We start from the raw sequence: 25,048 nt of genomic DNA, 5'->3' as shown, positions 1-25,048 counted from the left end.
GTCGGGAAGGAATTTTCCTCCAGGGTAGATTGGCAGAGGCCCTGGAGGTTTTTCGTCTTCCTCCGCAGCATGGGGCAGGGGTCACTTGCTGGAGGATTCTCTGCAACTTGAAGTCTTTAAATCACGATCTGGGGACTTCAACGGCTGAGTCAAGGGAAAGTGGGTGGGTCAGCTTTTGTGGCCTGCATCATGCGGGAGGTCAGACTAGATGATCATAATGGTCCCTTCTGACCTTAAAGTCTATGAGTCTATGAGATGTACCTCTGGATGTTTGAGTCACTTGTTTTCTTTGTTGAATTTGAAGCAATAAATGGTTTCTGTGATTTGATCAATCACAAAAGCTTTGTAATATATCTCAGTAGAGACTGCTATTATACAAATCACAACATACACTCCCCAAGTCCCTTTTTAATTCTGTCTTCCCTGTAAGGATTTCAAAGTAGCATGCACCCAAATTGTATGAAATGTCAATAATGTAAAACACTGAATCACAAAGCTTAGCACTTGAAGACAATGGGACTATTCACATGCTTAAAGTTAATCAAATGCTTAAGTGCCTTTTTGGACTGGGGCCTTGGAGGATGGCTGTGATGATCAACAGTGTAAAGTGGAGGAGTAAATAATAAGTACATGACTAAAGAAGAGATGGGACTTTAAGGAAAACAACTCATTAACCCAATAGACGATGAGGAAGGAGAATGTTATAACTGGATGCTACCATAAATTTTCAAAGCAATCCTGACTCACATTTAGTTGCCAGGTAGATGCCATCCTTTGGATACTTATTCCAAAGCATCAAAAAATAAATAAAGATTTCAGCTTTGTTCGGAACGGCAGAAATGTTCAATTTCTACAGACTGTGATTGGCTGAAATTTAAGGTTACCATTTTGTGGCCTTGACAGCTGAATTACACACTAAAACAGGACTCAGTTAAAGCCAGTCAAGATTGGCTACAGCTCTTGGTGGTACTTGTTAAAGGCATGTGTTCTGATATTTCAAGAAATGCTGGGTTCAGCTTTGTTTTCACCATGAAATGCTATTGAGGTGATAAGGATGTCAAAATGTATTGAAATTGGGAATTGAACTGAATTTGGAGCGATCTTTGTACCAAGCTGTAGCCAGCTTATGTTAACACCATCCATTTTAAGAGCCATAGCCAGATTGGATGGCTTCAGATACTGTGGAATTGGGTCTCAAGGTTTCACCCATGATTGACTGAGGTGCAGCCACTCGTGCCTGTGATTAATTTAGTCCTTTTGCTTCTGTGTTGCTGGTTTGAATCAGGCCTATGCTAATAGTGACTCTCAAAATTGTCATCTAAGGGCTGATCAGCGCTTATTTGAAAGGAAAGAGTGGACTCAATGACTTTCTATAAAACAGGCAGCCATATTGCAAAAACCACCACCATAACCAGCAAGTTTACTTACAGTCTCATTTGAGACATGGGGCAGATCCTCTGATATGCTGGGTCAACTTTACATCTCGCCATTGGTGCAAAGCTGCTCTGAAGTCATTTTAGCCAGCCACTAGAAGATTCCGTTAGTACTGAGGCATCCTAGTGGGGCATAGAGCCAGCTTAGTGACTTCAGCACTCCCCAGGCTGCTGACATAGGAAAAATAGCCAGGAAAAGGGGGCCAAAGCCAGAGCTTCCTTATGACGGGATGATCTTCAGCTGTGAGTAAGGGTTGAACATTCAGCCCCTGCTATAATTGACACCAGGGACTACATTAGCACTAGGACAACCTAGGGTCCTGGGTGCTCAAGGTGAGATGAAGTTCCACTCCTGTTCCTGAGCTGTGCCCAGTTCTCTTTAGCTGCAGCCTGGAATCTGGTCCACAGTATTATAAAAGGAAATTTATATACAATATGCATTACTGTTGTGTCAGCAATTTTCCAAGGCACCTTTTTTAGTATTATGAGAGGTCCTACGATACCTACAGTAGCTTAATTGGAATTCCCATTATGTGATGTCAAAATTAAATGTATTCATTATGTATTCAAAGAAGTCATACTGAGAAGTGTGTTTTCAGCATTTTTCCTAACTCTGAAAAAAGTTAATATATATTAATCATTAAATTCACACACTGTGTAATATGAAAGGGAAGATAGTTTGTGATACCATTATAGTATAGCTTAATGCGTCCATTCACACTGCTGGAGATAAAGATGCGTCTGTTCATTCCAGTCCTGCAAACTCTCCACACACACATCTCTTGTCACGCCTTTATTTCTCAATAAATAGGTTTCGTAGTAAAGTAATAAATTACCTAAATTGTCTCTTTCACCAAATGTGCTTTCACTGTACAATATTATGATAAATAAAGTTTAGATTGCAAGTGGGAGGGTAAAGAATCAAAGACAAATTAAAGCAAATTAAATGAAAGTTCCATCTCAGATTGCTTGAATGTGTGGCAATAGTGCTGATTTTTTTTGCAGACTCGCATTGCAAAGCGAAGCAGAAAGCTGGTGGACTATGACAGTGCAAGACATCACTTGGAAGCCTTGCAGAGCTCAAAAAGAAGAGATGAAAGCAGAATTACAAAGGTAGGGTATGTCTTTAAATAATAATATTACTGGCAACAGACGTCCTGAGTTTGGGTGACATTTATTTCTGCACGGTGGATAGCATAAAGTCTGTTCTCTTCCATTTCAGAAAATGGGACTGCTCACATGCTGACGTTTAAACACGTTATGCACTCTGCTAGATCAGGGCCAGAGTGCTCAGCTTCTTGCAGGAGTGAGTCCCATTTAAGTCCTATTTTGAGTTGCACTGGGATTTAAGGGATGCATAGGCCTTGTGCTTGCCTTTTGTACAGGAATCAGTTGCACCGAGATGAGACCACCAGGAGGGGCTTCATCCTACAGCCCATAATCATATGTGTAGTCCCACTGATTTAACAGCATCTGCTCACATGAATGAGGGTTGCAGGATCTTGCCCTGGATTATTAAATTCTTCAGAATATTGTCTATCGCTCTGTAAATAAATAAGAAAAAGAGTGTAAATAGTAAAACTGAGAAAATGACGTTACAATGTGAGTTCTTTGGAAAATTGCTGGTTTTCAGTTTTGTTACAAATGCAAGATTCAGCAAAGGTTCACCCAAAGGTTTAGAGAAGCTCTGAACCTCTACAATAAAGATGGGCCAATTTATTGTTTCCCTTGAAACCGCATGGAACTTGTGATTTTGCACATTTTGACACAAAAAGAGGTGACTTTTTCTTTCGGTTTTGGTTGTATTCTTTGGAACCAGAAATGCCTGAGATTCAAACCTATGCAAGCCAAACTAGACAAAAATGTTTGCAGTAGCGTTTGCAAAATGAAACAAGTGAATTTTATACGCTATAATTAGCAGTAGTTTGAACTACACTCTTCTTTTGTTAATAGAAAAACAGATTTGTGCAGTTTCACTGTGTTTGGAGAATAAAAGCCAACATGTCTTGCTTTGTTATAGGCAGAAGAAGAGTTTCAAAAAGCACAGAAAGTGTTTGAAGACTTTAATATTGATTTACAAGAAGAGCTGCCATCTCTATGGTCAAGGTAAGCCAAACAACTTGCATATATAGGCTAGAATTTTCAAAGAACCTAACAGAATTAGTCTCCGAACGTCCACTGAATTTTAATGTGTGTCACAGAATGGCTGGCCCAGTACATGAAGTAGGTCCTACTCCCCAGTGTCAGAACCAGTATCAGAACCCTAATTTCTGAGCATCTCTAGCAGCTTGTTTTCTTTAAAATTGCATGGCAGTGCCTGTGTTACAAGTTACAATTTAAAAAGAACCAGAAAGAGATAAATAGTTGTAAAATGCAGGTATTATATTTTCATTTTAGATTGAATAGGCAGGTGAACAAGAATGGCAGAGAAATGTCCCATTAGAGCGTTACATTATTTGACAAATGAGACTTGAAAAAAGGATGCTTGGGGCAGCCAGAATTTCTGTCTACTATTGTCCTCTAAACTTCTATTTAAAGTGAGATGAGTTCAGATTTTTCTGTGGTGTTCGTACTTTCAGGCACTTATCACCTCAATACATTTGTTTTACAGGCTACCAAAAGAAACAACAAACCAAACAAAAAAACCCAACCCACTACACACAAAAACAAAAAGTCTACACCACACACTTTGCCATACATGTCCTTTTCATTACAGTGTGTCTGTTACCTTCTAACTAGACTAAATGGTTGATAGAATTTCCATATACATTTGAGCCTACAGTCATGGTTCAGGAAGCACATTCATTCAAAGCCCCTATTTTTTTAGATACTTACTACTTTCCAGAAAAATAACCCATTGGGATGAAATTTCTCAGGCTTATTCTCAGCCCAAAGGCGATTTTTTTGTTGGTGAAAATTTGGAGAAATTGAATGTGGAATTTCCAAACAGGCGAGAAATGAAGTTTTTATGCTCTTAGGGTTATTCAGATTTCCCTGCACTAATATAAGCCAAAGACACATTTTCAGGACGAAATTAAAAAAAAAAATCAAACAATTTCAAAAAATGTTCATACACACATAGAACAATTAATTGCTCTCACAAACGTCTTTATGCAAATACCTACATGCATGTACAATTGTGTATTTTGCATTCATAATTATTTTTTTACATATGTGTGCATATTTTGCATGCTCTATTTAGGCATCTGTTTTAAAACTTACCGCTTGCCATCAACCTTTGTACATATACAGCCTGTGAGGCGATGGATGGTGGTTGGAGAATGAATCAGGTTTGTTTACTGAATTAAGCTCATTTGTTCCAGAAGTTGGAAGATGTAATGCAGGAAGATAAAGGACAATCTTGTAATTATGACAGTTGAACGGTGGTCTGTAGAAATGGATTCTATCCTTGTCTCTGTCACAGAGTTCCTGTGCAATCCTGTGCAAGTCACTTGAACCAAACTTTTCACAGGAGGTCACTAACTGTATGTACCTCATTTTCTGGATGCCCAATTTGACAACCTGGAGATCAGATTTGCAGCAGTGCTGACTGCAACTGAAGTCTGTGAGACTGTGTTCCGAACAAAAAAGAACCATACATTGTTAAATGCCCTCAAAAACCCCTCAGATTTTCAAATTGATCACCCAATATTTAGTGTGTGCTTTTGACATTAATGTCTCTGTGCCTTAGTTCCCCATCTGTAAAATGGAAATAATGCCACCTCATCTCACGGGGATGCTGTGAAAATATATTCATTAATGTTTGTGAAGCACTCAGGTACTATAATGTTCTCCACCATAGAAGCCCTATGTGAGATAAGATACTGCTGCACTAATCTCTAGGAGCACAGGAGTATTTGCTAATCTTGCCTGCCTCACTGTATTACTGTAGTGAGACTGAAAGAGCTCAGCATGGGTCTTGTGAAAAATAGACACTGCCATTTTTTTTTTTTGCTTGGTTAAAGCCTGGATGCTTTAAACAACATATATTCTTGTTTCAGTAAGGCCAGCAACTAGATGGGTATTCCAGATTTGGGGAACATGTTTCTCATCTCTTGGATCTGAAATTACTATGATTTGAATAGGCATTGTGGTCCAGGGGATAGGGCACTGGACTCAGATCCAAGAGATCTTGGTTCTATTTTAGACTCTGCCACTGGCTTGCAGTGTAGCCTAAGGCAAGTCACTTCATTTCTGACTGCCTCGCCTTTTCCCTCCCACCCTTTGTCTTGTCTATTTAGACTGTAAATTCCAAAAGCCTGTCCTTTTTGTTCCTCTCGCTCATGTCCGAAGGCTCTTACTATGTATTTGTACAGTGCGTAGCACAGTGGGGCCCTGCTCCCATTGGTGCTCTGTAGAGGCTACTGTACTATAAATATATAATAATAATGATTCTGTACTAACATGGTAGGAGCTTATGTACAATACATAATTATCATTGTATATTGGGCACTGATTATATTAACTTCAGTGATAATGCCTACAGCACAGATTCACACTGAGCATTAATTTACTCCCTAAATATTTCCACTGACATAAATGGGACCATGTCAGGAAGAAAGTAACCCTCAGCATGAACAAGGGTGGCAGAATCTGGCCCCCAGCTGCACCGCTTCAGGAATTGTTACATGATCAGTGAATCAAGATACAATTTTTTGTTTAATATTCCGTTCAATTGTTTGCTTTCCTCAGAATCATCAGGACACAATAAAGAATGTTGCTTGTTGTTTGAAAGAAATGTACAGCTCATTTTCTCTCCTCTCTCTTCACCCTCCTTTTTTCCTTTCTCTCTGTCATCTTCTTTCAGACGAGTTGGCTTCTATGTGAACACTTTCAAAAATATATCCAGCCTTGAAGCCAAGTTTCACAAGGAAATAGCTTTGGTGAGTAAAACTGAATGTGCTGTGTGAATTATGCAACAAACAAATATCGTCTTTGGGAGCAGTGGAAAATATTGCAGCGATGTATCTGAGAATTTGTCCTTACTGCCTTGATCCCTGGTCACCGTGTAGTATTAACATGAGTTTTCACTACACTTCTTCACACTATGCCAAAGTAATGTCCCTGACATTGTCGGATTAAAATCCAACTGCAGTTGCAAAGTTAAGTTCTTTCTCTTTGTTAGAATGTCCTCCCTCTCTTTTTTCCTTCATACTGTCCTCTTATACATTATTAATGGGGCAAGGTTGCTGAGCACCTTGTGCCAGCATTAATTTTAAAACTGCATCAGCTCAACAAGTGCAAGAGGCAGTGGTAGAGGCTTCCCTTTTCAAGATCTACCTCTGTGAATTCCTACACTGCCAGCAATGTATCAATATGCCCATGGTTCTCAAGCAAACAGAGTAACTTCAGTAAGACACTTATGACCGTATGCTTATATACTTCACTAAGTCAGTGCCTAAGAGCTTGTCTACACCCAAAAATCAGTTAAATTTAAAAATAGTTAAATTGGTACAATAACTGTGTGCAGACCAGGTGTGTGTGTGTGTGTGTGTGTGTGAGAGAGAGAGAGAGAGAGAGAGAGAGTTAAAGAAATATTAGAAACTAACCAAGTTTTCAGGTAAGGGTCCAACAGTAACCTTGACTGTGCCTCACACTTGAAATCTCCAACCACTGTCCTCTTACAGGTTGGAGATCCCACCATATTCCAAAAATAAAAAAAATAGCCTGTTCTTTTTAGTATGAATTCTAGAGGTATGCACTTTAGTTGTATGCAATGATAAAACCCACACCCTTCTACAGTACTGGTACAGGGTGAGTTCTGCTTCATATCTTTAGTATGTCAGGGTGGATTAAGGGCAAACCTGTGGATTGAGCCTGGTAATTAACAGCACTCTATTGTTAATAAAGTTAGTTTAAGACTGGCTCCCTTCAGAAGCTCTCCACACAAACCAAAATATGCCATAAAATTGGCCTCTTTTTCATCTAAGAAACACCCTATAGCACATTACAAATGTCAATTAATTATTGAATCATGGAATCTCTCTCTCTTGTTTTCTCTCTCCCTCCTGCAGACAGCTCCCTTCTTCGTTGGCTGATTCTGTAGTCAAAGAAGTCCCCTCTCCCTCAAAAGCCTGTCCCTTTGTTCATCTCTCCTGCCCTAAGCTTCCTTTGTCTCCCTGACACACTCAGTCTGTGTTTTGTTAAAAGCTAGTACTAGTAACTTGGTTCTTTGTCCTGCTTCTGGGGAAATTCCATTCCTTCAAACCAAGGAACCCTGCAGAGAAGTTGAAGAAAACTTGTTTTCCTAGGCTTCAGACAACCCAATGTCCTACGCTATTCTCATTTGAATGGGAGCCATTCATGTTAACAACTTCTTTTATTTGTTCTGTAGCTTCATCCAGATAGGGTGTGAATATGCAAGAGTGTCCTTGACAGCCATGGCTCACTCACTATACATTGCGGGTTAGAGTAACACATGGAATTCATAATCATATAGAGAATGAATAAATTGTACATAGACTCCCCAAATCATCACAACTTCAGTAGGCTTTGAATCAGGCCCTAAATGAACATGGCCCTATGGTATATCTGAAGAGGTCTATATTTTTTTAGAGAAGTCAGCAATTTCTAAACCAGGCTTATCATCTGCACTTTTATCTAATATTGCAGCCTTTAACCTAATATCACATTTAATAGACAAGTGTTTTTCTTCTCAGCTATGCCACAAACTGTATGAGGTGATTACCAAGTTGGGAGATCAGCATGCTGACAAGGCCTTTACCATCCAAGGAGCACCCAGGTAATACATTGTTTATGAAATTACAATGGGCTTTCACCTTTCCAAAATAGTCAACCCACCGATAGCATGTGGTAGTGCTACACCTTCATCTGTGTACATCAATGTGCAGCAGCTAAGGATCTGGCCCTTGCATTCTTATAGGTGGAATATACAACAGTGTTGTCTTGTCTAATTATTTTACCACAAGTCTTGTAATACATGGTGTTTTACTTAAAGCCATGGCTCCTGAAGGCATGTGAGTAGGTGAGAATCTCAGATTTCATTAAAAACAAAGTTTGTTTTTAACCCTCATGGTTGCTAAGGAAAGCCTGAGTACATGGCCCAAGTGCCCCCTAAAGGTTCAAAAACTGAAAGGCAAATTAAAAGAATCCCAAAATTATATATATATATATATATATATATATATATATATATATATATATATATATATATATATAAAATTATTATTTCTAAGACAATCTCATGCTTTATGGGAGCTTAGCTCATGATTTTGGAACACTTGGGGTTAGTGATACTGATCCTTTATCTCCTGACTTTTACTTTGCACACAGCATGATCTCCTGCCTCTCTGCCTGGCGTAGACAGAAATGTTTTCTACTTTCAGTTGTATAATGATGATGGGATGAAAAGGCACAAAGTGTAAAAAGAATGGTACTGATCTATAGAAAAAAATGGAAGTTTTAGAGAGACAGAATATATAATTCCTGCATTTATAACCATCATCCCTTGCATAAGCAATCGTGGAACTAAATGTTGACCAATATGCTAATTTGCCCCTAGAACAGTGTCACATTAGCATTAATTAGAGCTGATCAAAAAATAGAATTTCTGTCCCAAAGGAGATTCTAATATTTCAGCATTTGTTTTCATCCTAATTCAGAAGGAAAACTTGAAATACTGGAACTTTTCACAAAATGCAAAGGTTAGAAAAATGTCTATTCAGAATTAGTCAAACATTTCATTTTGGGTTTGTTCGACATTAATCTGCATCTGTGTGAGCTTCCACAGTGCCTCTTGGGAGTTCCTTAATGTCCCCATTCTTCCCTATGGACTTCCCTCCCATGATGCACTTGCAGAAACTTTGATTTTACAGAAACCACTCTTTCCGTTAGGAATTTTCCATCAAAATACTTTAAAACTAGCATTAATATATACCCGTATTCTGGACATCTGTGGCTCTACAAACACACCCGTGCTTCCCCTGCTCTTCCTTTGCCAAGTTACTCTTGCCAGAAGAGAGAGTGGTTAATGCAATATGGGCTTTTTTTCTAATTTATTTAAATAACCTTGTATTTTTGACCTTTCACTGTGACACACAAGTTTTTGGGGTATTTTTTTTTTTTTTTTGGTATCACTACATTATCTTGTTGTGTGATTACTATCATAACCCTGGTTTGGAAGTTTTTCACTGTTATGCTAAGATTCAGCATTAAGCTGAAGAACCAACAGCTTTACTTGAGTATAACTGTTTTGCCGAAAGCCTGCATAAAATTAACTACAGTGCACACTCTGAAATACCTTATGTCCCAACATGCACTAGATTTTGTCAAACCTGGATGGATTCTTTGAGGGCGGTTTTTTACTAGCGTTCCAAAAGCTTGTTCAGGAACTCAGGAAAGGATAATTTCAGGATAAGACAGTTGTTATTTTTTATTAAGAAGTAAATAAAGAACACAATGAAGTTTGAACTTTTCTTCAGAGGGTGGGAGAAGGAAAACAAAACAAAAATTAAAGGGGCATGTAATTGTATACGCTTCCTTGAAGGGAAATAAAATAGATAGGAAGGAGCTTTTTAATAACTGCATATTCCTTTTTTTTTAAATATTTCCACAGAAAGAGGTGGTGAGTGTGAGCTAAAATATATTCTTGCCAAAGAATAAATTTGCTTTGCTTTAGTGTTAAGAACATGATTGTGGCTGATCTCCTCAATCATGTAATGCTTCACTTCTCCCTAAAGATACGTACGGCCAGTTCTCCTCTTATTGAATACTCTGCTCATAGAACGCTGTAGACTGTAGGCTCATTAATTATAGAAGGAAAAATCTGTTTTCTTCAATATTAGACTTTAGAAATCTCTAGACAGTAAAATGTCCCTCAGACTTTGAGTCTGATCCAGTTGGTATAAATTGATGTAGCACTAACAAAATCAACTGAGCTATGCTGATTTACACCAGCTGAAAATGTGGCCCTATAATTAGTAGTATACTTTGGTTTTTGATTAAATTTCGTCTTATCGCTGTTCTGTATGATTACTAATATTTATTATTGAGTCTTGAACTGGGGTTGTATATCATTGGAGCCTTTTAGATTGTGAGCTGTCTAAAGTAAATTGGTTAATGAGTTAATGACAATAATTGTCATTCACATTTTATTATACTTTCAAACTGACATGAGAAATCATTTCAAATACAGAATCTTCTGAAATGTAAGGACTCTATTTTTTGAAGATATAGGCATGAGAACAGTAGATGTTCTAGAAAACAACCTCTAGAAAATAAGGATTTCCTTTGACACTATAGTTCATTGATAGGTTGAATTTAATCACTGTTTTAGTTATTTAATTACATAAGAGGCCAAATACATCCCTGATGCCAGGTATGCATTTCAACTATTGTGTCAAAAATATCATTATTTGAGGCTATAGAGTCAGAAACCTACATTTCTCAAAGGGTTCAGAAATGTAACTCATGGTATAAAGTCAGTGAAGCCTCATGATATATTCAGAACTTGTTACTTTGTGTTCATCCAGTGATTCAGGTCCACTCCGCATTGCGAAAACACCATCGCCCCCTGAGGAGGCTTCTCCCCTGCCTAGCCCTTCATCTAGTCCCAATCATACACTGGCACCTGTTTCATCTCCTGCACCAGCTCGGCCTAAATCACCTTCACAGGTAGGAGCAAAGCTAACCTGGGGAGTGGGCCTCTTACACAGATGTAGATGAGCTATTGTGGGAGATTCCACAGCAGATAAATCCGGTGAGATTTACATTTGGGTGGTGAGTGCTGGAATACAGGAGGAATGATTTCTAAATTAAAATGAAGAGTGATGGTGAGCCGCACTGACGCGGCTTTGTCAGGAAGGGCTGTGATACCATGAGTTGCCCCAGCTGTTCGTTCCCCTGTTGCAGGTGCTTGTTGAAATTGATCTTAAGAACAGGTGATGGGAGAACGGATTGAGACTAGAAAGTAGTGCTGATTGAACTATGTATGTGTTGAGATACTTATGAATAGAACCTTTAAAAGGATGCGTATTCAGGGTTTTCATGGGAACTAGATCTATCTAGCACATAAATTACCATATGAAAAACTTTTAAAAACATGTATGTGTATTAATACAAAAATAGAATTGTAGATTACATTTTCTTTTATTATTGACTATTTATGCACAGCATTGCCATTAAAAAGTCAACATTAACCAAGTGTTGTCACCACACAGTGCTATCTGAGATACCATAATTTTTGCTTTTCTTGGGATAAGGCAGGGGTAGGCAACCTCTGGCACGTGTGCCGAAGGCGGCACGTGAGCTGATTTTCAGTGGCACTCACACTGCCCAGGTCCTGGCCACCGGTCCGGGGGGCTCTGCATTTTAATTTAATTTTAAATGAAGCTTCTTAAACATTTTAAAAACCTTATTTACGTTACATAAAACAACAGTTTAGTTATATATTAGAAACTTATAGAAAGAGACCTTCTAAAAACGTTAAAATGTATTACTGGCACTTGAAACCTTAAATTAGAGTGAATAAATGAAGACTCGGCACACCACTTCTGAAAGGTTGCCGACCCCTGGGATAAGGAATAATTGTGGTAGCTCAAATACTGTACTACTGCGGTAATTTTTGGCAAAATACTTATTGGACCTGATTGTCCTGTTATACTGATTTTATACTAGAGTGAGAAGTTTGATCTCAATGGAATCATTCATGATTCTCATCAGTGTAAGTGAGATAAGAATCAGGCTCATTAATGGCAACTTCAGTAGTGTAAGAATTGTACATGATGCTTTACACATATACCAAGCATATAGTTTCTATAGTAAGGCAGCATTTAAAGTTTAATTAAAACAAGAACAACACAGCTAATACCCTTATAAAAAGAAAGAGATTACAGAATTACATTTTTTAAAAGTTTACAGTAAAAATATGGCAGTAGTTTGACATACTGTATGTAAAATAGTGGCACTGCAGCATATGGGGCAATCCCTATTTTTTATATGGGGAACAGTTAAAAAATAATTGTATTTTCATGACATTATTTGTCTCTGAAGAGTGTGTTTTTACACTGCTTGCCTCTGTAACTCGCAGTCTACTTGCAGCACTGAAGGACCAGATCCTCAGCCGGTGTAATTCAGTGTTGTCCTATTGATTTCATTGGAGATACATTGCTTTACATCATCTGAGGGTCTGCCCAAGATTTATATGCCTGTTTTTTACATTTTCATAGGCACGAATATCATATTAGGTATTAGTCATGGTAAATCCATAGTTAGGACTATTTTTATCCTTGTGATATCAAAGGGATTATAGTTTCCTTTCCTAAAGAATAAATATGATTTGATTTATTTTGTCACTTTTTCTGTGTCACGTTGTAAGAAATGTGTCATCACAGCATGCTAGTTACATCTGGAAAAGTGCAGTGCTGTCTACCACCAGATTCTCCTCAGTGCAGAAAACAATGCTGTACAGACCTACTGTACAGTAGATGTCCTTAGACTTTGTTAGTTCCTGGCTGTAGACTCTGAATGTTATCTTTTCTACCATCTTTGCTTGGTGCTGTTTATCACAGTTATAATCACAGAATTCATGGGTGCATCATCATTCAGACCTCTATCAAGTAAAGCACTTAAGAAAGTAGGTAGTTAATGGGACTACGCAAATACTTAGTTACGTATGTTAAATGCTTTAGTCGATCAGGATGAAAAAAAGACAAATATTACTAGATTTTAAGAAATGTTGCATAATTTCTCATTTCAGCCACACAGCTCAATGGCATTTTGAAAAAAAATTCCTGGTGTCAATTAAGTCAACACTGTTTGATTTGGTTAATGCCATGTTGAAAATTAAACTTGATGATCTAATGCGGGGGGGGCAAACTATGGCCCGCAGGCCATAACCGGCCCACCAGCCGAATTAATCCAGCCCTCGAGCTCCCGTTGGGGAGTAGGGTCTGGGGCTTGTCCAGGGGTTGGCGACTGCTCCGCGCAGCTCCCGGAAGCAGAGGCATATCTCCTCTCTGGCTTCTATGTTTAGGGTCAGCCAGGGGGTCCGCTTGCTGCCCCCGCCCCAAGCGCTGCCCCCACAGCTCCTACTGGCCGGGAACAATGGCCAATGGGAGCTGCAGGGGCGGCGCCTGCAAATGGAGCAGGATGCAGAGCCGCCTGGCCGTGCCTCCATGTAGGACCCGGAGGGGGGACATGCTGCTGCTTCCAGGAGTTCCTTGAGGTAAGCGCCACCTGGAGCCTGCACCACTGAGCCTCCCCACACACCTCAAACCCCTGCCCCAGCCCTGATCCCCCTCCTGCCCTCCAAACCCCTCGATCCCAGCCCGGAGCACCCTCCTGCACCCAAAATCCCTCATCCCCAGCCCCACCCCTGAGCCTGCATCCCCAGCTGGAGCCCTGATCCCGCACCCCAACACCTTACCCCAGCCCAGTGCCCCCTCCCGCACCCTGAACTCCTCATTTCTGGCCTCACTCCAGAGCCTGCACACCCAGCCTGAGCCCTGACTCCTTCCTGCACCCCAACCCCAATTTTGTGAGTATTTATGGCCCGCCATACAGTTTTCATACTCAGATGTGTCCCTCTGGCCAAAAGGTTTGCCCACCCTTGAGCTAATGGGATGCTGAGGGGAAATCGTTTTCTATATTACTCCATCCCTCTGTTCTCAAATGCTTAATATAGTTTGACACTCCACAAACTTTCTCTGACCTAAAGTTTCCCCTCTGTCCTGAAATAACACTTTCTCCTCTTTAAGCCTCATTCATGCACTCCAGAGTTGTTTATCTAGGAATTTGTAGTGGTTGTAGAAAATTTTGAACAAATTCATATATTATATATATTTTAAAACAGAGAAAAATGCGATTAAAATACATATGTGATGCCATAAGCTCCAATCCTTCAAATACTCATACACCTATGTGTAACTTACATAGGTGAGTAGTTTCATTAACATCAATGGGACATAAATGTGTCCTTAAAGTTAAACACATACTTAAGTGTTGTTGCTGATTAGAGGCACGATTACTTGCGTGCTTTACTGATTCAGGACCAATTCTTCAATCTTTTTGTTTGCCTGTCTTTGATGGGATTCTGCACTAAGGGCCTGAGGCAAAGCCCAGAAAGTCATAGAAAGATTCCCATTGACTTCACTCAGCTTTGGATCAGGATCCACAAGACAAAGATTAAAAACTTGTCCTAAAAGACTTGCTATTTTTCATTCTTTCTTATTTGAGGATTTCAAGAGCACAAGCCTTTGGCCACATCTGAAATTTGTAGACCCCTGAAATTAATGATAAGTGTAAAAAGATTACTTTGCCACAAAACTACAATATTTTTTTTAATGTACTCTATCCCAGACAATATACTAGATAGTTTCCCTGGAAAACAGAAGATTCTAAAATATTTATTTACCAATAGATTATTCCACATTGAAACATGTCACCACAGCAAATAACTTTTGTAACTGCAAAATTTAACAAATCCTGTGTCAGGGTGAAGCAGTTTATGTCAAACTAGAGTATAACATGCAGTTTATGTCAAACTAGAGTATAATAGCACGAGGATAAAATAAGATTTTTCTATAGGCACTCAAGTTTCCTCTTGAACAGTAATATATACAGTATTGTACCTAGCCTATCAAATGGGGACTAGGAAACTTCAGGCTAAATCACTGGCCTTTAATTGATTTCATTCTGGAATGCTTGCTTGTAGTTTTAAATAAAGAAAATCTTACATATTTTCTATTGGATAAGAAGCCACAGTCAAGAAAAAAGTTTTGATGTAGATGATTGGCACCTTTTGTCGTCCACACAGGGGAGTTACAACGCAGCACTTTGGAACACACTGCTATTCACACCTCCATGGTCCAAACTCCAGGGCAGCATAGACATTCCCTTAGTCTTAGGGAAAATGGACATTAGTTCCCAGTCCTGCCAGCTATTTAACATTACCAGTCTTAAATAATGGGTGAACATGAGTCAGAAAAATGACATAAACTGAAGAAAGTTTAAGCAAACAAGTAATGAGAGAGTTAAGTTTCTGTGCAACATGGCAGTGCAAATGATGCTACTGTGTTGCAGGTGAAGTGTCTTCCAGCCTATTACCCTAATAGTTTGAATCTTCAGCCAAGAAATGCTGTCGTATTAATCCTCTCAACTGGAATCCCCATAGATGCGAGATATTTATTTAAAAAAATGTTTTCTTCCCTCAAACCAGATGATTTTGAACAGTCAGACAGTGAGTTTCTGATCTGAATTACAACAGTGGAGTTGCTGAGGTCAGTGGAGTTACTTCAGATTTGCACTGAAGCAACTGAGATCAGAATCTAACCCCAAAATACTTAAGATTAACTGTTTATTTTAGTCCTACTTAAAACCTAAAATTAATTCCATTATACCTGCCTTAAGGTTTTACTTCGTGACATTTTTGCTCTTTGCCTAGTTGAGGAAAGGGCCTCCTGTCCCACCGATGCCTAAACTCACACCCACAAAGGAGCTGCAGCAGGAGAATATCATCAGCTTCTTTGAGGACAACTTTGTACCAGAAATCAGTGTGACGACTCCTTCACAGGTCAGTCTCAGAGATGGGTTGCTACAATACGAGTCTAATTTTGCAAATCCTCCAATTCTCCAAGAGGGAGACTACTATTAATGTCATTTGAGGTTCTGAGTGCAGAGGGCATGCAACACTGATCTTTTATAGTATCGTTGAATGAGTTATACATATTGTTCATTCTCAAAAGGATTAGCAGTGATGGCATATTGAAAAAATGAAGAAATACGATTTACTGAGGATGGCTACAGCTAAAAGGCCTGTGAAATGTTTGTAACTAAACTTGACACTCATCTGATTTCAGGTTTCATTAAAAATTCAGCCTAGTTTTTTTTTTTTAAGCCTAATGCTTCCAAATATCCCAAAATCCACTTTTGAGCAATCCTGGGCTAATTTATGGGCTTCCAACAAAATCACGAGGAAAAAAAATCTTTCTCTCTTGATTCTGACTGGGGAAAGCAGTGGGAGGTGGGAGGGTAGGGTGACACTCTGTGATTTCAGTTATGTTTTTGTGCACATTTCTCCATGACTGTGTGTATTGAAAGCAAAATATATATTTGCATGTATTCATGCAAAGCATCCCCAACTGAATCAGGTACTTCTCTGGTTTTGACCTGTGTGAATATTAATTACACAACAATGCACTGTACAAGATAAGTTGATTTCTTAGTCTAATTATACTGTAAAATAAAATAAAAAATGGTCTAGGTTCAAATACCTATAACAAAAATCAGTTGTGCAAAATGTTCATGCATAAATTTCACTTAGTTATTGTGATTGCAGGCACAGTCATGGTAATTATAGGTACAAATGGTCTGAAATCTGAGCCTAGGTCTGGTATGCTGTGTACAAATATAAAAAGTATGAATTAACGTGGCATGTGTTTGAGAGTTAATATTTTCACCTACATTTATATAAGATCAAGAGGGTGTAAACAGAATTAAGAAAAACAAAATTAGATTCCAGACTCAGTTCAAGTAATATTTCGATTTTCTTGACAAAAATGCAATGCCACCTTTCGCAAGGATTCTACCTTGGTGAAGACAGCATTAATTTAGACCTGGCTTACACCTTAAACTTAGGTCACCTTGAACCTAGCTACATCGCTCAGGGCTGTGAGAAATGTCATGTCCTGTGTGACGTAGTTAGGTTGACCGAACCGCACTGCAGACACAACTAGGTCGATGGAAGAATTTTTCCATTGGCCTAGCTATCACCTCTGGAGGCAGTGGATTTACTGCAGTGATGGAAAAGCCCCTTCCGTTGCTGTCATAGGTATCTACACCATAGCACTACAGTGGCACAGTTGCAGCACGAGCTGTGCTGCTGTAGCACTTGTAGTAGAGACAACCCCTTATAATCAGTGCCCCGCAGGGGCCTTGCTGGCAGAAGGATGTAGTGAAACAGTGCGTAGGGTTACCATACGTCCTCTTTTTCCCGGACATGTCCGGCTTTTCGGCAGTCAAACCCCTGTCCGGGGGGAATTGCCAAAAAGCCGAACATGTCCGGGAAAATGGCGGCTCTGCTCCTCCCTGACTCTTCGGCTCTGTTTAAGAGCCGGGCTGCCCAAACGCTACCGGCTTCGGGCAGCCCCGTGCCTCCAGACCCTGCGCCGCCGGAGCCCGGGAGGGGAAGTGCCCGGCTGGGGGCGCAGGGTCTGGAGGCAGGGGGGCTGCCCGAAGCCGGTAGCGCTGGGGCAGCCCGGCTCTTAAACAGAGCCGCGGGGGCTGTAGCCTCCAGCCGCGGGGGCTCTGTGTAACTGACACAGTGTCAGTTACACAGAGCCAAAGAGGAGCAAAGCCTCCAGCCCCCGGGGCTCTGTGTAACTGACACAGTGTCAGTTACACAGAGCCCCAGCCACTGGAGGCTCTGTTTAAGAGCCGGGCTGCCCGAGAGCTACCGGCTTCGGGCAGCCCCCTTGCCTCCGGACCCTGCGCCCCCAGCTGGGCACTTCCCCTCCCGGGCTCCGGCGGCGCAGGGTCCGGAGGCACGGGGGCTGCCCGAAGCCGGTAGCGCTGGGGCAGCCCGGCTCTTAGAGCCTAAGAGGAGCAGAGCCTCCAGCTGCGGGGGCTCTGCTCCTCTTCGGCTCTGTGTAACTTATACAGTGTAAGTTACGCAGAGCCGCCGGAGCCCCGGAGGGGAAGTGCCCGGCTGGGGGCGCAGGGTCCGGAGGCATAGGGGCTGCCCAAAGCCCGAGCGCTACCGGCTTCACGGTTTGCTGGGCAGCCTCCAGACCCTGCGCCCCCGGCTGGGTGCTTCCCCTCCCGGGCTCCAGCTGCGCTGGGGAAGCACAGGCTGGGGGCGCAGGGTCTGGGGGCTGCCCGGGAAACCGTGAAGCTGGTAGCACTGGGGTAGCCCTTTCCCCCTGGCTGGGAGTGGGAGGGAGGAGGGGGCGGAGTTAGGGTGGGGAAGGGGCGGAGTTGGGGTGGGGCGAGGGGTGGGGAAATGGGCAGGGCCAGGGCCCGTGGAGGGCCCTCTTTTTTTATTTATGAGATATGGTAACCCTAACAGTGCGTGCCTTGACCACCATGGCCACACACCCCTCCTGGGCCAAAACCACTAACTGTGAGGCCTTTGCAGGTAGGTTGTGAGGGCCCTGACAGAGTGAGTATTTCAGGTGCCTTGCACCACAGCATTCTGAGTTCATGTGGACTTGCCACTGTGGGGAAAAGTGAGTCCTGGCTTCCGCAGAAGGTGCTATTCTAACCTGTTCCTGAATATAACCCCCTGCATTAAATATTATATCTATCTAATTCGCATCTGTCTAGATAGATTGATAGCGGTGGGCCTGATTTTCATTTACACTAAGATCTAATAGGGCCTTGAATGAAGGTCAATCACATTTCTGCCAGATGGTGTAAAGGGTCTTTAATGTAACTAAGAATTTGGGGTAAACATATATGCATGCACAGAGAGAATATGATGTTTTTACTACGGGTGTTATTGAGTGTTGTAGGTTTCTATAAGGGAAGTAATTATTGAAAATATAATAAATGAAAAGAGTAGAAAGCATACTCGCCTCTCATACACTTTTACATTATATATTATGTATGTAGTATTGTGTTACTCCAGTTGGTTTGGCAGTCAGTTCCGAGTGTTATGAATGCCATCAAGCCCACAAAGCCTTCTGCTGGTGCAGAGCTTTAAAACAATTATTAAAAATTTCAGTGGCATTTTTACTGTTGTTAAGAAACACTAAAGCCACAGATTGATGAATGGTGCCATGCTGCGCTAGCTGCACATTCAAAAAGGATTTTCAATAGTTCAGAGCGTGCCCTCCTTTCCCCTCCAGCACAAGGGAAAAAAACTATTATGATAATTGGTCATTGTTTGTTTGTTTAATAAGCACCAACAATGTGCTTGGTGCTGCACAAGATGTAAAAATAAGGACAGTCCTTCCTGAGAGAGTTTAAAATTTAGGGCTCTGATTCAGGAAAGTAGTACGGACATGCTTATGTCCATCCCTTTTCAGGAAAGCATTTAATTCCCATTGACTAAAAGACAGACATAGAGAAAACTGACATCTTGGGAGAGCAGAGAAAGGTGATAATTTAGAATTGTGTTTTGTTGCTTTGTTATGTGTTTTCTCTTCTTCCCTGGTCTCACACCCCTCTCTTCAGACAGCGTTAGGTTGGGATACTGAAGGTATTTGACACAATTTAGAGATTTTAGGTGTCACCGCAATACTTGCATAATAATAATTTTTGCTGTTTACATTATTGTTTTATTTTCAGGATTTGAACCGCCAGATAAACAAAATAGAAAATGATTATGAGCCATTCCCATGCTTATTCCCATCACTGTAATTTCTGGGTGCCAAATACATTAGTTAGAGAGATGAAGCAGGTGTGAGGGGGGATTTTTGACAATATACTCAGCTTTAGCCTAACGCTGCTTCCATTGCAGTGAGTGGGAACGCTCTCACTTGTTTCAGTGGGAGCAGCATGAGGCCGATGCTGAAAATCTCACATACAATGCCTCCCAGAGCTCTAGTGAGGGTTGGGGAGCATGGCTGTTGAGTCAGGCTTGAAGAGGCTACAGCAGGCACTCCCCACTGCACCGAGCTAGTTCCACTGACTCTTCCTGGTGAGGAAGCAAAGCAAGGCCCCTGCCCACCCCTTTATATCTGTTTTGGAGGGGCTAGTACTGACAATGAGCTTACATAGGCTTTGTACTGAGAGGGTGGCAAAGGGCACATCATGCTGATCCCTAGCATGGGTGCCTACATTTCTTGCATCTTCCTCCTCCCTTGCACACTTGTGCTTAGACAGGCACAATCTTGCCTTTGCAATACAGTCCCAGTTCAAGCCTTCTTGGAGGTAGATCATGCCATTGTTTGTTCATGCTTCATCCCGTTCTACAGGGGTTAATCTACAGAATATACAGAGTAATTTGTTAGACATTTCTATGTGTTTCACGTCTTTATTATTGTTTTTTCGCTTTCCTAAATTTTCATATAATTCAGTATCTAAATTAAACTCTATCTTTCTTCTGAGATTTTTTTTCTAGAGTTAAAATGAGCAGGCTGTTCATTTTGGCCTAAAGGTAGCTGATGATGTAATAATCTCTTGAACAGTCCATATCCTATCACAACAGATACTTCACCTTGTCACTTTGCAGGGATTAAATGAGACTCCCACTCATTTGTTTCAGTTCTCACAAATAACAGCTTCCTTCCCAAGTCTCAGTAAAAGATAATTAATTTATCTGTACTCAGTCTGTTTCTGATTACATACTGGTTAACACTCTGAGTTATTTCATGAAGCTGTATAACTATATGAGTGCTAGTGCCCAGGGCCGGCCTTATGGATGGTTGATGGGGGCAACCGCCCAGGGTGCCGTGCATCAAGAGAGTGTCACAATAACAGCCTCCTCCCCCAACCACACCCGCCTCCGGTTCCACTCCCCAGACCTGTTCACCTCATAGCTGCGGTCCACCTCCAGTCTTGATCTGCCCCATCCCTTGCACTGCCTACACCTCTGCCCTAGGGTGACCAGATGTCCCGATTTTATAGGGACAGTCCCGATATTTGGGTCTTTTTCTTATATAGGCTCCTATTACCCCCCCGCCCCCGTCCCGATTTTTCACATTTGCTGTCTGGTCACCCTACTCTGCCCCCCTGCCCAGCTCCACCTCCAGTATAGCTCCTCCCCCATCCCCAGCTCCAGCTCCAGTCCACCCCATCTCCCATTCTGCCTGCACCTCCTCTCCGCAAGCTCCACGCCCCACCCAGCTCCACTTCCCCCAACCCTGCTCCACCGTTAGCCTCACCCAAGGTGCCATTTTAGGTAAGGCCGGCCTTGCTAGTACCTCAAGATTATGATGTAATAAAATCTAAATGTTGCTGACAAGCTGACTTGACAAATCCTAACAAAGGATATAATTCTAGTGTGTGTGCGGGGGTGGGGAGGAGTGTTAATTACCTGAGTCATATTATCTATTATATTTTCAATATATCTGTGTGACATAGGATTATGCTCAATCCTAACTGGAACTTCTCCATGTATAACTGCGAGCCAGTTCATATGAAAATCAACATCAGAGGGATATTTTTTAGCAGTGTAATTCCTTGCGTTGAATATAAGTCTACAAATTGTATGTATATACAGCTTTAAAATGAAGTATATGAATTCATAGAAAATATTATTAGCCTGATTTTCAGATAATTTATGCACCTAAATTGCCTGGGACAGTTGCCATGCTTGTGCATGCAGGTCAGCTTTTTTGATGAGAAATTATCTAATTAGACACATCTGAACCTGCCATTTCCCAGTAGTAGAGTTCATTTACAGTGTTTTCACTCTTAACTATTTTAAAACTCTGGACCTATCTGTTTAGACTATTAACCACCAGAGAGGTGTTTGTGTGTGGTATTTTATCATTCACCAATAGTGTGGCTAACCTGAATTCCTTTAAAAATAATACAGCAGAGCCTCGCAAATTAACACTTCAGTAACCTGCATACTCCACAATTCATATGTAAAAAAACAGTGGTTTCTTTACCTACTTTTCTGCCAAAATTTAAAAACCAAATGCTTTAGTGAGGTCTCATTGCAAAATCTAAGACTCTTTACTAGACAGTTATGAGAAATAATTAAATCTAAGTTGTAACTGTGAAATTAGTGAAAAGAAGCATTTTCTTATGCGGTATTCTGATTATTTTTTCATGTTTGTTCACACAGAGCCTGATATTTGTATTGACTCCATTGAGTTTGGGATCAGGCCCTTACTTGATTATTCATAAATTGCAAATAAGAAAAGTGCTACTGTAATTAATGCAGACTTTGGACAGGTCCCTGTAGCAAGATTTAAGTAGGGTTGTGGATGACTCTACAGTTTGGAGTCACAGACATTTATTAGAGTGAAATTTGTATTCATTGTCCTTTTATATTAATTTTTCACAAACAGTTGAGCATTATGGTTGGGATTTTCCGAAGACCCCAAGGGGTTGGATGGCCGATGGGAATTAGGCATCCAAATCTCTTTGGCTTTTTAAAAAAATCTTACCCTATAGCTTTTTCGGGGCTAGCAGTTGTGAACCTTGAATTCTATGGAGAATTCTCTAAAGTCTTTAGAGAACTTTTTCCCTCTGGTTGCAGGTAGATGGGAAACCTTCATATTTTGCTTGTACAGTGTGGTTTCTGTATGAGTTTTAAGTGAGCATCTCTTCCCCAACAGAATGAAGCTCCCGAAGCTAAGAAAGAGGAATGTTTGCTAGATCTGGACTTTGACCCTTTCAAGCCAGAAGTGGTATCAACAGGAATAACCCTAACTCACTCACCCATGTCTCAGGTATTTCTTTGCTAGAGGTATGCTATACAGGAATAGAGTGTGCTGAATTTGGTAACAAACATCTGCCTCATGAATTAATGAATGATGGATTTACAATTTCTGAAAAACTTGATCTCCCTGAGTTCTCATTAGCCTTCCATCTTCCTACTTCAGCAATACCAGTACAACCTGATGATAGAGTAGGGGAGGAGAGAGAAGTGTCAGGCTAACATGAGATTATAGTCAAGGACAGCAGCCACCTGTAACTGATGGCTTTGACGCTGACATTATACCTTTTTCTCAAACTATAGAATAACTCAGAAAAAATGTTGTAATCTTCCCAAGCCTGCTTTGCTGACAGGTTCTTTTTTTTAAATCCAGCTATGACTGTCTGTGGCTCAGGAGACACTCAGTTATAGGGGCAGCATACTACCACTATGCTGTAATGGAGTCTTTGTACTAAGTATAGCATACAACCTGATTGGCTTTCTTTTTCATAAATGTGTTTTAGTTCTGACTATAAGAAAAAGAAAATAAAATGGTCTCACATTTTTTCATGTGGGATATTATAGGGAAGAATTATTCTGTACTATAGAATGATCTATGCCACGTTGACCGAAGGTAGCTTCCCTCAGCAGAATTATGGGTGATATAGGCTTTCTGCTGGCTTGACCTAGTGAAGCTGCAATTTTAAGCTTCTGTCTATACTGGTACTAAATAATGTTAATAGAATCCTTTCTAATTATACTTATTGCTAGTGAGGTGATAAGAATTTCTCTGGCCAGCATGGACCTGCCTCTTGTACAGCAGTCAGAGAAACCATGTTAACACACTGCTAGCAAGGACCACGTTTCAGTGTGATTCTGGCCTGACATGGTTTGAACTGTAATGTAGTTAGAGTCTAAATCAATTGTTCAGTTCAACAGTGGTATAGGAGTGAGAAGACAAGCCAGGTGATTGAGACAATCCAGGTTTTCTGCTGATCTTTCTCTCTGTGAATTAATTTATTTGGTGAGCATGCCTGTTTATATAATAGGGGGGAGGGATAGCTCAGTGGTTTGAGCATTGGCCTGCTAAACCCAGGGTTGTGAGTTCAATCCTTCAGGGGGCCACTTAGGGATCTGGGGCAAAAATCAGTACTTGGTCCTGCTAGTGAAGGCAGGGGGCTGGACTCGATGACCTTTCAAGGTCCCTTCCAGTTCTAGGAGATGGGATATCTCCATTAATTATTATTATTATTATTATTATCTGTGGTGATTTCCATTGATACATGTGGGGACAGAAAAACATCACACTATCAGCACTCCAAACTCCAAGTCAGATTTCTCATTGCAGTTTTCAATGTTTAATGATCATGGAGCTTTGTCACATCCTGCTTGTTATTTAATTCCCCTCCCTGTAAAAAATAGAATCCTTGGATTTAGATTCATGCATTCAGTGTTGACAGAAAATTCCAGCTTTGACTCTGCGAGCTCTGCCCTTTCAGCTCCTCATTTAATAATCCTGAACGTGATTAGAGAAATGAGAGAATTAAACACAAAACATGAAACTTTCATAAAAGAGCATTTGAGCGTTGACAGTGTAATGTACAAATTACAGTAGGTTTTATTTTTGCAGTGGATGGAAATATTTGCCCATATGAAATATAGAGAACTATTAAACAGAGACTATGTACATTGTCACCAACTAGATGCATAGGAGGCATTCAGTAAACACTCTCCCCTCCCCCTAAACATGCAGAAGGGGGGTTATCTTTTGTGTGGGTGAGACATAGCTCTGTGCCTACCCCTACTTGGAGGATATCTTTGAGGATTACAATTCACTTACAATCCACTATTCTGACTAGATGTAACTGGATGAAATCTGTGATCTCAGTGTTTGGAAAGCCCTGTAATACTGGTTGGGAGGGGGACGCTAAGGATGGAGTTCCTGCCTTACGTGCATTTTCTGAGTTTGTGTTAGCTTTACTCCAACTCCTTGTCTTCTAGACCATTCGGTGTTCTTGTTGTGGTTAGTTTTTTCTCTCTCAGTAAACTGCACTGAGGCAGTGCAGTGAAGATAATAAATAATAAATAAATTAATGGAGATATCCCATCTCCTAGAACTGGAAGGGACCTTGAAAGGTCATCGAGTCCAGCCCCCTGCCTTCACTAGCAGGACCAAGTACTGATTTTGCCCCAGATCCCTAAGTGGCCCCCTCAAAGATTGAACTCACAACCCTGGGTTTAGCAGGCCAATGCTCAAACCACTGAGCTATCCCTCCCCCTAAACATAGTCTTCTGTGCAGTGGTTCCCAAATGCCTTCCCAACCTGCCATTTAATTCTCCCACC

At 40.9% G+C, this 25,048-nt stretch overlaps 1 protein-coding gene across 4 annotated transcripts in view; it reads left to right on the top strand.

Moving 5' to 3' along the window:
• Nucleotides 1–25,048, top strand: part of LOC101935615 (amphiphysin) — a 193,254-nt gene that overhangs the window by 122,862 nt on the left and 45,344 nt on the right. For all 4 annotated transcript variants that reach the window (XM_065583804.1, XM_065583806.1, XM_065583805.1 and 1 more), the window contains exons 6-12: nucleotides 2,439–2,546; nucleotides 3,454–3,539; nucleotides 6,241–6,316; nucleotides 8,093–8,175; nucleotides 10,925–11,066; nucleotides 15,835–15,963; nucleotides 22,625–22,738. In XM_065583804.1, coding sequence (XP_065439876.1) covers nucleotides 2,439–2,546; nucleotides 3,454–3,539; nucleotides 6,241–6,316; nucleotides 8,093–8,175; nucleotides 10,925–11,066; nucleotides 15,835–15,963; nucleotides 22,625–22,738 — 738 coding nt within the window. The remainder of the gene's footprint in view (nucleotides 1–2,438; nucleotides 2,547–3,453; nucleotides 3,540–6,240; nucleotides 6,317–8,092; nucleotides 8,176–10,924; nucleotides 11,067–15,834; nucleotides 15,964–22,624; nucleotides 22,739–25,048) is intronic.

This window comes from Chrysemys picta, chromosome 2 (assembly GCF_011386835.1).
Source record: "Chrysemys picta bellii isolate R12L10 chromosome 2, ASM1138683v2, whole genome shotgun sequence".
In the NCBI taxonomy this organism is placed as follows: Eukaryota; Metazoa; Chordata; order Testudines; family Emydidae; genus Chrysemys; species Chrysemys picta.
Note: the sequence above shows the minus strand (reverse complement) of the source record. Positions and strands in the feature narration are given on the sequence as shown.